Source organism: Tyto alba, unplaced genomic scaffold (genome assembly GCF_018691265.1).
Source record: "Tyto alba isolate M040663 unplaced genomic scaffold, T.alba_DEE_v4.0 Super-Scaffold_18, whole genome shotgun sequence".
NCBI classification, from domain to species: domain Eukaryota; kingdom Metazoa; phylum Chordata; class Aves; order Strigiformes; family Tytonidae; genus Tyto; species Tyto alba.
This window is the reverse complement of record NW_024881280.1, coordinates 11,804,959-11,817,928: the sequence shown is the minus strand read 5'-3', so window position 1 is coordinate 11,817,928 and position 12,970 is coordinate 11,804,959. Positions and strand designations below refer to the sequence as shown.

Below are 12,970 nucleotides of genomic sequence, written 5' to 3'. Positions count from 1 at the left end.
ATGCTACACAGGCACTCCTTCAAAGCAAAGAGCTTTGAAATTCTTTGGATGCAATCCAATTTATACTGAAGTGGAAAATCCTTTCTCCTCTGCTATCAAGAGCTGCTTTAGGGAAAGGTCGTCAGATCCTAAATCATTAGTCATTGGCAGCTTTATTTACACAATGAATTGAGTTATGTGCACCTTTTCCTAGTTTCCATATTCTAATTTTCAGGGATATTTTGAAGTATTCCAACTTCCATGATTTAGGCACAACTCAGTATTGGGGGGCATGATGACCAATAGATCTTAGGACCCACTATTCTTTCAGACCTTTTAAGAATCTCCCAGAACATCGTTGAGTGAATAAATATAGTTAGTCCCATTTTACCAACAGAGATAAAACAGATGGTACATCTAGGCCATGCAGCAAAATGATTCTTTACAAGGGATCCAAGAGTCAGACTCACAGCCCTTGCAGATGAGCTCTGTGAATCTTGGTGGAACAGCTGAAAGAGTTCCTGACTCCTCCAATGGAAATAATTTCTGGCAAAGGCAGAGTATGTTTATGCAAGCTGGAGGAGGAAAAAAGAGATGAGAACGGCCAGTTTATCTGTTCATCAGCTGCCACAGCTCATCTAACCTGGCATCTTAGCAAAAATCCACCATCATCAATGATGTCAATCTCTAACTGCAGGTGTTAACTGCAGTGGCAAGGTACAGTCAAGAGCTCTGCTGCTCTCCCCAGGAAAACAGTAGCCTCTGACAGCCAGGCCCAATGGACAGAGCACTGAGTTGGAAAAGAAAAAATACCATTACAGCTGGTCCAGCAAGATTTGGCACAGTTCACTCCTTGAATATAAAAGGTTCCATTTGTCTGAATTCAAACTAAATTAAAACAAACTCCAGCCCCAAATTTCACTGGAATCACTCATAAAGATACATTAATTTGAAGGCAGTGTGGACTGCTCTATTTCTCATAAAACAAACGTCAGTCCCCATAATCAGAAGATAGGTATCACTATTTGACACTTTGGGGGTTTTCTCCACCTGAGAAGTATATCTGAATCATTTAATCCTTAAAATTTGACACCATCTTAAGCTTTGTCGTGCCTTTTTTTCTAATGGATGTTATAGTTTTAACACAGTATTGAAGGATGGGAAACTCACCATTCTCACGTGCTTAGTATCAATTTATGGTTCGAAAAGGTAACGAAGGGCTTTGACCAAGTAGTCTCATAATATCCTAAAATGAGTCTAGCTGTTATTAATGGACATAGTGATGAAAGATACAAGTTCCTGTCCATTCTATCATCGTGTCAGATACAAGAAATGAAGTACAGCAGCAAATGACACTGACTGCATTTTGATAGTCTTCTGCCTTCTTCTTCTCAGTTCAATTTTCCTCCCTACCTCAACACTTCAAAAATCAAGTGGTGAAATGAACCTAAATTCTAGGGATTATTACCCCAGAACAAATACATGTCCACTTTCCTTAAATTAAAGACTGAATTAAACCTTCTTTTAAAAAGCGGATTTATATTAAAAAAAGATGAAGAATATCAAGGCCAATTAGAGCCCAATGTGCCAACAGTTCTAAAAGGCAGACATTTATCTAGCAAGGACTGAAATGAGGTCTGAGAAAAAGTGATCCACCAATAGATGGCAATAGCCCTCCATGAACCATCTAAGGGTGCATTAAAATCAGCTGGTAGCAGCAGAGATTTTCAGGCATCAGGCTTGAGTGCCAGAGAGGATGCAGGGTCTGCTCCCAGTACAGCTAAGAAGGAATAACAAATACCATGTTCCACAGCCTGTAGCACAAGTAGGAGCAGACTGGACCCAGAATTCTCACAATAGCTTGAGATACAACACGCTTACACCAGGGTCTGGGAAGAGGAGAAGCATGACAAAACTGAAAATGTTGTGCTAGCTAAAGTACTCCCTGTTCCTAAAGAACCTTCAGCTGCCAATTAAGGACACCTTCCAGATCCTGAGGGGACTATGGAAAAGACCTTTCATGTGGGGCAGGATCTTGCTTATGGCTTCTACTCCAAGGTATTCACAATGCACGGTCCTGTGAAACAAAGGTGCTCTTCCTTCCTTACCTCCAGAGAACACTTTTGTATTGCCACTATTGAAAGCTAGGCAGAAGATATTAGAGTGATGCTCCCCTTTCAGCTGAACTGGTTTGACTCTTGAGTGGATGGCTTCTTCCATACGCCAAAGTAAGACCCGGCGGTCATCCCCTCCTAGAAGAAAGAAAGGAAATGTGCATTATCGCCTGAGCCATGTGTAAACTGATGACAGGCAAGTTATTTAACTCTGCAGTTATTCATAAAAGGCTTTGCTGAAACCCTAATTAGCATTTTAAGAAATTATACCTCATAAGGGTTTGGATATATAGACACACATTTACATTAAGATGCCATGCAGTCAGGTATTCAATTAATATTAACCAAAACAGAGGAATCAGCAGGAAAAGTCTGGATTAAACAGCTGCCATTCTGCCAACACATAGTGAAACTCTATAGCAACCTGGAGACTCAGAATTTTACTGGTATGTAAAATTCTGTGGCAAGCTGTAGATGAACTACATGCCAAATTAACATATGCATGTTGGCAAAATGCTTCTACACCAACTCCTTGTTGCCAGCATCGCTTATGTTATTCATAAAACAGGAACTTTTTTCCCCTTTCACCAACAACTGTATCTGCTCTAGCAGTCTTTGCAAAGCCTTCACAGCATAGGTTGAATACAGGACTGAGACTTGGACATAAAAAGATTTTACTGAAGCATTCTGAAGTCTTCAGCATGCACAGTTATGTCATGCTTCTAGATCTGTAAAGATTAACACAGACATTTCTGAGGTGAACTCCTGAAAGGATAACTGGGGAAAAGAAGTTCAACACTCTCTTGCTTTACAGCTTGCTGTACTACTTCCAATTGCTTGCCTAGGTGCAGTTCTCAGTTCAGAGCTCTGTACACAAATAAAGTATTTAAGTACCACCTCATTTGTCTGGTAAACAGTCAGATATAAAATAAGTACTAGACTCTGTTTGTGTTCCAATTGCATTAATCTATTATTAGGAAGAGAAAAAAATCAAGATATTATTGTATTGGACAGCACTCTCAACATCAATTTTGGATGCCTGTAAAAATCTGAATAAAGCTTCAAGTCAGACTCAAAATATTTTTGGTATCTGACTTTAATACCAGATGAAAAAGAATGGCATCACAAGTCAGAAGTGCCACCAGAAACATGCTGATTTCAGTTAAAACATTTTACTGCTTCTTTGCATGACCAAAAGCATAAACTCGGTGCCTTCTGAGCTGCTATCGAGAAGGAAAAAGGCATGAGAGGAAAAAGGAAACTGAAATTAGTTGGTCTGAAGTTTACTTCAAGATGAGGTAAATGCATAAATAGAATCCATGACTACTGCTAATCAGATTTCTTAAAAGTCTTCACATCATATGATGCTATTAAGACATTTTCCCATGGAACTGAGTTATGCCAAACATCCTTTAAGTTAACAGTCTCTCAGTCTTTAAGGCTCCTAACAGATTTTATGACAATCACTTTGACAGACAATACAGCTGCATGTTATGCTTACCCATGCTCCATGAAATTAATTGTGTATTCCTCCCCATGATTTTGTACTTTACAGAGCAAACAAGAATACATAATAAAAACATTTGTGATGCATTTGATAACTACAGGGAATAAGAATCAAATGTGATGGGTCCAGAAAAAACTCACAGTAATTTATGGTCAACTAAACTAACGGGAACTTAGATTCCTTTCTGTCTAAAAAAAGGACAGAAAGTTGTATTTGTACCCTAGTGATTGCAGATGGGCTAGTAATAAGGAGACATAGAAATACACGACTACTGAAACATATAACCACATTAGTCAGGCTGAAATCAAGAAGTGATTGTCACACTTAAAGCGGTCACTTTCCAAAGCTGCCAACAGCCAGGTCTTAACGTTATCACTACCTGGCAAATGATTTAAGCAACATTTAAGGCTGGTGAACACCAACATTGCTTCCATCAGACTACATTTGTAGTCTACATTGTCTTTCAAGATTTCTCTAGAAGATATTTCATGGCAAAACATAATAATACACTGTTGTTAATTGTTACCATAGCAAACCAATTTGCAAAACCACTGCAGTAAGTCTACACATCTTCCTACCTGATAGCACAGCCATCTAGGTGTCTCACTTTAACAGCAAACTCATATTCATTTCCACTACCCACCTAGTCCAGATAGGAACAAAAATAATGAAGACATCCAAAGACAACGAACTTTACTATGGTTTCCAGCACATATACAGTATGATAGGAGCAGGATAAATTGTAACCTGTGCAGAAAAGTCTTTGACAATGTTCAAAGTTGCCACTACCTTCTTTTTCATAAGTTCCTATAACTTAGTGCCTGTTTCTTAAGCCTCTCGCTTAGAATCAACTCCTCCTAGTGAATCCAAGTGTCTCTCTCTTCCCAGACACCTAGATCTCCATGGCACCTTGGTACAAAGGGCTCCACTACTGAGTATTCAACATTACAACAGTCTGAGGGCTATGTTTGCCTTTGTGGTGGCACATGTTCCACAGTTTAGGAACTTTTAAATGCTCCCCACACTCATGCAATTCTGCCCCCTTCTCCACTGTCTTGCACATACTTGTCTTTCAGAAATTGCTACACCCCTGCTTCATGCCTCAGTTTTATTCCTCTATACCCCACTGAGACACAAAATTTTAATAAAATGATGCTGACTGGGTTGGAGGCGTGTTCCCTTCTAACTTCAATTCAGCTATTCCAGAAATACTTTCGACTCAAGTCCAGTTCCAACAGAAACAAAAAGCCTTACCAACGTGTCTGGTCAGAGGAGGATTTGTGGCAGAAAGGTACTTTAACAGTCCCTACATCCTCATACAAAAGAAATGTTAAGTCACAGGCAAATATACCCAAGAAAAGGCAAGTCTTACGTGACTGAAACCAGCAAATGCAGTCTCCACTACCAAAACCTGACTCTTAGAATAAGATGGAAGAAAGGAGGGAGGCACACAGGTATGGACAGGTTTACAGAGACAGCAAAGAAAATGTGACTATGTAGACCTCTTAAGCTCTGTAGAAAGGAACCACGATTCATCAGACACAAAGTGCACGCACATTACGCAACATAAGTTACATGTCTGAGAACCATGGGAAACTCCAGGCCTACAGCATTCATTCTGTACAGCAGATCAATGAATGCAGATTAATTAAGATGCATTTAATTTATGGTGGAGTTACTGTGCACATACACCAATTCTACAACATATGAAGCAGAAGCCACTCAACACTTTTCAAAAAGCACTGGACCCACTGCACAAACTTCTGGTAACTCCTCAATACTCTCCCAAAGAGAAGAACTGTGTATGGCAAGGGTATGTTCTTGACATGATACAGAGCATATACCAACACCAACAGGTTTACTACACATCTGGGAAACTTGGATACTTTGCCTCATATGAAAATACCTTAGCCACCAAGGCTCCACATGTAGACTTTCTAGTAATCGAAGCCCTACATAAAGTCTTGAATTTGTAATTTTCACGGTGTCAGTAAATTTGACATCTACAAAGTTGAAACAGCTTAACCTTCATCTTAGTTTGCTGATTCTGTTTGGAAATGCACAACTGACAATGTGAAAAGTAAAAGTTTGTGTGACCCAGCTAAATATCATACAGTGCCATTATACAGTTACTTTTCAGAAATAAACCATATTTTAAAAGATTTAATTAGTTAAGTACCTCAGTGTTCATTATGGGTCAAACCTGCTTCTCCATTCAAAATCAAAGTGAGACAGGAAGAGAAATCAGACCAAAGAAGTATTTGTTTTCAGAGAGGCTAGAAATTTTATCACCTTCCCATATTACTCTTGATGTAGAAAAGAGCGGTATTCCTTTTTTTTTTTTTTTTTTTTTTTTTTTTTTTAAAAAAAAGTACACACAAGCAAAGAATACACAAGAAACACCCATTTCTTCCCTGTCCCAAAGTCACTGGAATACTTTGTTAATGCTTTGGACCTTCTGACTAATGTTGATGAGAGACACATGCAGGATTAAGGAATTCAACCCAGAAGATACATAACAGAACACAGCTTAAACAGAAAGCTTGCATTTCAAATCTTGAGATATTTACCCTGAAACAGATTCTTAAGTAGACAAACACCGTGTTCACCCTTGACAATCTTCTAGCTCCTGTGGACCCAAAGCAGACCTCCCAGAAGAATTAAAAGGGCCTTTTCTTCATGGTTTGTCCATTTCAGAATGGTTTATGCATGCTGCATACCCCACGACTGGGGGTATAGGGGGAAAGGGCTCCCCCCAGAAGTTCTTTCTTTTGTTTTGCTTTGGCTGGTTTTTGTTTGTTTGGTTTTTTTTATTTGTTTGTGGGTTTTTTTGTTTTGGTTTTTTTTTTTTTTTTTTTTCTTTTTGAAGTAGCACAGACAAACACTATAGGTAGAATATGCCTATTCCAGATAGCTGAATAGGTCCCAAATGACTCAGCATGGCATTATATCAGTACAAACAGTTCACTGCCTCCACAGTTCCTAAACCAAAGCCTTCTAGTTTTGCCCTGGTTTTGGACTAGTTCTTCCCAAAAAAATTTTCCTGATCTGGTTACCTTCTAAATGGGTAATCACTAAATTTATACATAATTAGATTCGGAAGAAGAGTCTACCTCAAGTAACAGTGGTCTACCTGTAGTCCAGGACTGTTCTTATTAGTCCTAAAATGGTTCAAAGGGGGCCAGAACATACCGTTGCCAAAAGCAAATCTAGTCTAAACAGTATCTGCATAGCTTAAGAAACATACTTGAGCTCTTATGTGCTCACAGAAGAACTTAAAAATCATACCAGTCAGGAATTACAAACTGCTGTTTTAAATTGCATTAACCTTGCTGATTGTGGACACAGCTCAAGACTGCTATTCCTCTGTCTCCCACATACCAGGTCTAGTCACTGAAGAACCTACATAGCAAGTGCACAACACTTCTAAATCATAACATACAAGATTAATCTTACTGCTTGCATCTACTCAAGAAGTTGCACGAATCACAGAAAGTGGGATTGGATGGTATTTGAAGAAGTTGATCACTTAGTTGACCCTGGCCATGGGCAAAAGGCCAGACTGTGTCAGAATTATTCCCAGTAGATGTGTGTCTAGTTTGTTCTTAAAACACCACCACTAAGGTAGATTTCACACCCTCCTTAGCCTATTTGAGTGCTTCATTATGCTTGCCATTAGGCAGATTATCCTAATATCTAGCCCGAGGGTGCAGTTTGACGTTACACATAATCCCACGGCCCCTTGCCATGTGCTCCTGCTATTTTTCCTCCCATTGAATTTAGTGGAGATGCAGCCAGGGGGTGATTAGGTTAAAGAAGTTGACCCGACAGAAAATCAACTGTCAGACAAACCATCTCTCCCTCCCTATTCCTTCCCCCTGTTCAGATGCTTCCATCAGTTCATGACTTTAAAAGTGCCACATTACAAAGAATGGAGAGGAGAAATAAGTGAATGAACTACGGAATGAAGAGGAATTGTAAGATCAAACAGCATCTTAAAATCTTTCTTCCTATAGTTTAAGACCATTTCTTTGTCCTATCCCCAGCGGGCAAATAAGTTTACAACGCTTTGTAATAAACACTTTTATGCAGCTTAAAGACTTGCATCTCTACTCATCTTTTATTTCTGTAGACTACATGGACCCATTTCTTTCAGTCTTTCCTTCTTCTAGACCTCTGATCAGTCTTCATACCCTCTTCTGAAATTTCTCTAGTTCAGCCACATCCTTCTCAAGTACAGTGCCCAAAATTGAGCACAGTGCCCCATCTGAGGCCCCAACAGCACCAAATAAAGAAGGATTGCTTCACATGCTTCATCATGTCTGATGATATTTATGTTGTGATATACTATCACATTTGGATCCTCTTCTACATGACCGCAGTCTAGTGTCTAGAGTGTATTTGTAGAGTTGACCATTTTTATTCACATGCTATAGTCTGCACTTGTTCCCATCAAACCACGTAACTTTTTTCCAGGTAATGTATCTTAATTAACTTTAAATTCAAATCCTATCCTCTGAAATTATTGCTGCCTTTCCTGGTATCACTTTTAAGTTTTATAATTTCTCATATATTAATGGAAACATCACGTTGTAACTGGACCCAAGATCCTTCCTCATATAGAATTCTGCTTGATACAAAGAGATTAAGATCAACACTGCCCCTCTTTAAAACATACTTGATACGCAACTCCTTACTTCAGAAGCAATATTCCACTACCTTTGCTAAAGTCACCTCATTCCCCTGTTCTAGCCTCATGCTCCTTCAGATTTGTATGGCAACCAAATGACAGATGAACTTCCAGTACTTTTCCTGCATCCCTACAAATTTACGATCATAGAAGACCTATTAATTTTTGCATTATCTGGTGAGGGAAAAAGAAGCTGAGAGAAAAAGAACATATGCATGGGTAAAGTAAACCTCAGATTACAGTACCTCCCAGAAGTTATCTTGAAAATCCAGTTTAAAGTAGGGGAGAAAAAAAAGGGGGAGGTTCTGATAAAGATACTCATGTTTGTGAGAGATAGCAAGCATGAAAAATGATGGTCAGAAAAAGACCAAAAAAAAAAAAAAAACCACACACACACACAAAAAAAAACCAGAAAAACATATCCACCAAACTTGAGGATGGGAAAAAGAAAGCCTATTACACAGACTAAGTAAAGATGATTTTTAAGAAGTTGAATTGCAGGAGGAGATGCTTGGCATATCTGAGGGAAGAAGTCAGTTGCATATTATTGCACGGTGAATTTAATTGCCATGCATGGACAGTCATGTGTTTCTCAAACTCCTAACAGAAAAATACCACCACCTAGCATATAAAGTGTGACAAAGACATTTTGTCCAATGAAATCTTTCTACTCTATCCAGCAGCTGGCTTTAACTAATTTCAGCCCACTTAAACATTTCTTACATGTTAAGCTTTCCTCTTCCCTTGTGTCTTTCTACAGATAGGTCTTTTCTACTTGTACATTGTATCTTCTCCTGATTATCTACCACCTGATGTCATTTCTCTCCATTTTCTTTAACTCTTGTCCTTATGCCTGTCCCTTCTGCTAGCACTCCTGCCCCAAAACATTAGTGTGTGTCTCTTTCCTTGGCTCTATAGAGCGACATTGTTGAGTTCCCCAAGTACAGCAAAAGCCTACAGACTGGTCTCCAACCCAACTCGCTGACCTCAACTTTTTTTACTTGAAAACATGGTTAGGAACAAAATTAACTACTATTAAATGTGTAATCTCCAGTACAAGATTCAAAGAAGATACCAAAAGGTTTCAAACATGCTTTCAAAAGGCCTGCTGAGGCTTGTCTATGCTGAAGTTCTCCAAAATCCTAACAGGAAAACTATCTGGACCTGTAATATAAACCCTGTTCAAGCAGTTTGAAATGTTTACTGAAACAGTAATCATTAGCCTTACAGACTTGCTACTGGGAGATATAGCCTCCAAAAATATAAAATGTGGGACACATCCCCAAGAAAAGCATTCCAGACAGTACTGATGAGGATAGCACCAATATGGACACAGGCTAGAATTTAAATGGCATCAGTATAGCCACTACAAATGCACTGTATCAGCTGTACTTAAAACAGCTCTAACAAGGTGTAAGCTGTTAACAAGTCAATTAGCTGAAGCAGACTTCTCTATGTTAAGAATAAACATATTACTTAAGACCTAACAACTAAAAAGACTGCTTGCACTCTTCCTTTTCACACCCTCCAATATCCCTGTTAACTCTCTTAGCTGCTATAAGCGCAGATGGAATCATCTAACATCTCATCCCTACCTCAGCACACTGACCATTTTGAGGGAGGAGAGACCCACGTCATCTATTCTAAGGCTTGATCTGCATTTGGAAGTCGTCTGAAGCAACCTTTCTAGAAAACTTCAGATTAGAGGCAGTTTATACCCTTCCTGTATCTTTCATCTGAGCTCTCATTCTCACTGTTTTTCCATGATTTTGTTATTTCTCAGAGCTTCAAGATTAAGTATGACCTTAAAAAAAATGAAACCTGAGCTTATGATGGCATGAAATTTAAGAGAGTATCCATAAATTTTTCACCTTTTAATTTCTTATTCTTGACTGAAGAACAAAACACCTGCCTGCCGTTGCTATGTCATATAAAATATTCCAGATTTTATGGTCACAGATAACATAAAACTTTGTTACAAACAGTTACCATCATTAGAGCTCTTCATTTTCTCAGGGCACCAATACAAGGTCAAATTTAAGGTAGTCTGTTCTTAATTATCCCAAATTTGTGCATTGCTCACATATGTAACTTAAGCATCCTCTTCCCCCCCACACATTATTTCTTTTTACTTGCTTCCTATTAATTTCATTACATTTAAGAGGCTAGAAATCTAGTACTGTTTATCTCCTACAGACAGAAGAAAAACTTAGCCCCTTTAAACATTCTGTAGCTTTATGAGAAGCCTAACATTGAAATCTGGACACAGTTTGAAAGCCTTCCCCCCTTTGCCTATGCTTCTTTAGATGTCTACTTAATGGGAGATGTGCCTCCATTCTCTCACTACACCTACCTTGACTTAGGCAGTTTGGACAAAATTCATCCTTAAAAGTCACTTCCAGCCCTCAACTTTTTAATGCTTTTATCTAAAGAATGGATGTCAACATAGGTAAGTGCACTGATGATACAATGAGACCTGAAGTGTCTCCTGAGCCTTTTCTGAGCAAGAACTGAAAATACTGATGGTGTTTTCATCACTTATTATGGAAAATAGAAAATCAACAACAGAGGCATTTGAGCTCTCTGTAGCATTTTGTAAGTAGAAATGCATAGCTCTACTTACTACTGGAAAAGGACCAGTACAAATCAGCATGCCAACTCTAGCACACCTGAGAACTTTAGAACAGATGAATCAGCAGTTCCCTTCCAACACACACACACACGTTTATATACATATGTCTGTGTGTATAAATACATATATGTATATTCACAAGATAAATGGATGCGTATCTCAAAAGTTGCATGTGCATATAGATAAAAGAATCCCTGACAGTAACACCAAGATCCTTTATGGACACTTATTCCAAAATTCACTGGACTTATGCTTTTGAGTTTCTTCAGGTAATAAATTTAAATTTAGGAAGGTCTCAGTGTATCAGCTTCCACTATGTTTACAACATCTTACATGGCATCAGATGTTATATGTGAGGGACAGGGTCCTGTGAGAGACAAAATATATTTTTCCCTACAAACACAGAGGTCAAGGTGTTTTTATTCTGCCCCTGCTTAAAGGTAACTGAACAGCCCTAATAACTTTTTATTGAATCCCCGTGTTATTTCTGGAGTTATTACTGATACCCCTGTGTGACAGAGCCTGACACCACGGCCAGGCAATAAGCTCAGCCATGCCCCCTACCACCTTTCTCAGTAGATCCTGTCGCTATTTCCAGCCCACCCGAGGGGTGGCCTGGCAAAACTGAGACCCTCTCCCCCCTCCTCCTCCCCTTGGCTGGTAACCAGGCCATTACCCTCTTATAAGCGGAGAGACCGATCTCAACAAAGCCGCTACGGCCTTATGCCAAGGAGCTCTGCAGTTCGCCCGAGGGCCGTTCCCCCACACGACAGGGAAGGGGTTCCCCCCCCCCCCCGCCCCACTGCGGCCCGGCCGCGGGGGAGGGTGCTGCCCGCACCCCCAGCCCGCAGGCGAGCGGCGGAAGGGGAGCCGCTGCCTCCGGCCCGCTTCCCCACCGAGGGCGTGGGGCGGCCGGGACACGACCGCCCCCCCGCCCGCGGCCTGCCACGGGCACCGCGCTCAGCCGCCTGGCCGTCCCCGGGGCGGTGCGGCAAGGGGCAACACCCCCCTCCCCGCAGGGCTCTGCCCCCGCGGGGGTCCCCCGGCTGGGCGGGAGAGGGGTGCCCCCGAGCCCTCGGGGCGCCGCGCCGTGCCCCGTGGCGGGCGGGATAGGCCCTCGATTGCCCGGCCTGTCGCTACGAGCCGCCCGAGGAGAGCGCGGCCTGCACCGCCCGGCCAGGCCCCGGCCTGAAGTTGCCTCCTTCCCCCACCGCCCCTCCGAGCCCGCAGGCGGGGAAGGAGGAAGAGGCACCTGCGCCAAGCGCTGCCGGGGTGGGGGGGGAGGCGGGCAGCCGGCCGCCGAGTCCCGCAGCCCCTCCCCGGCTGGGGGGGGAAGGGGGTGCAGAGCCTTCCCCCCCTCCTCGGTGTCGCAGCTGATGCCAAGCCCTCGCCTCCTTCCTACCTGACAGCATCCCCCCACCCCAACGGCTCCCTCAGCCGCGGGCAGGCAACAGGGGGGGGAGTTGAACCCAAAAAAACATCACCACGAAAATAATCTCACCCCCCCGCCAAACGCGCCCTGCGAGGGGAGGAGGAACAAAACAAAACCCTACGATTCCCCTCCCCCCCTAAAGAAGATGGGGGGTCTGCTCCCAAAGTGACCAGTCCCTCAACTAAACCGATCCGGTTCCCCGCCCGAAACCGAGCGGGACCTGCAGCTCCCCCCCCCCCCCCCCCCCCCCAAACGCCGCCGGCCCCCGGTGAGCCGGCCCGGGGCACGGCGCCGGCAAATGTCACCCGGCGCCCACAATGCACGCCGCAGGGCTGCTTCCCCTCCGCCGTCGTCCGCTCCCCCCAAAAATAATAAAATCCCCCATTAAGGGGCAAAACTCGCGAGCCATCAAATAAAGAGGCACCCCCAGCGCCCTGGAAACACTCGCGGAAAAACTTTGTCCAGGGCTTCTCCTCCCGCCCCCCTCCGCCCCCCCCTCCCGCCACTCAATAATAGTAGAATTTAAAACCTGTCAACCATTTTAGATCTCTACTTGGGAAACATTATTCCCGGGCACCGGTGGGTTTGAGGAACGACTCGGAGCGCCGCCGCAGCT

At 42.3% G+C, this 12,970-nt stretch overlaps 1 protein-coding gene across 5 annotated transcripts in view; it reads right to left on the bottom strand.

The window, feature by feature from the left end:
• Positions 1-12,970, bottom strand: part of DCAF5 (DDB1 and CUL4 associated factor 5) — a 75,067-nt gene that overhangs the window by 61,762 nt on the left and 335 nt on the right. Inside the window, exons 1-2 of one of the 5 annotated variants that reach the window (XM_042791280.1) lie at positions 12,884-12,969; positions 2,088-2,231 (exon numbers count right to left, since the gene is read on the bottom strand). In XM_042791280.1, coding sequence (XP_042647214.1) covers positions 2,088-2,199 — 112 coding nt within the window. In that variant the 5' untranslated portion in view covers positions 2,200-2,231; positions 12,884-12,969. Of the gene's footprint in view, positions 1-2,087; positions 2,232-6,170; positions 9,495-9,885; positions 10,004-12,883; position 12,970 lie in introns of those variants that run through there. The other 4 variants (XM_042791281.1, XM_042791282.1, XM_032984714.2 and 1 more) reach the window with 4 other exon arrangements.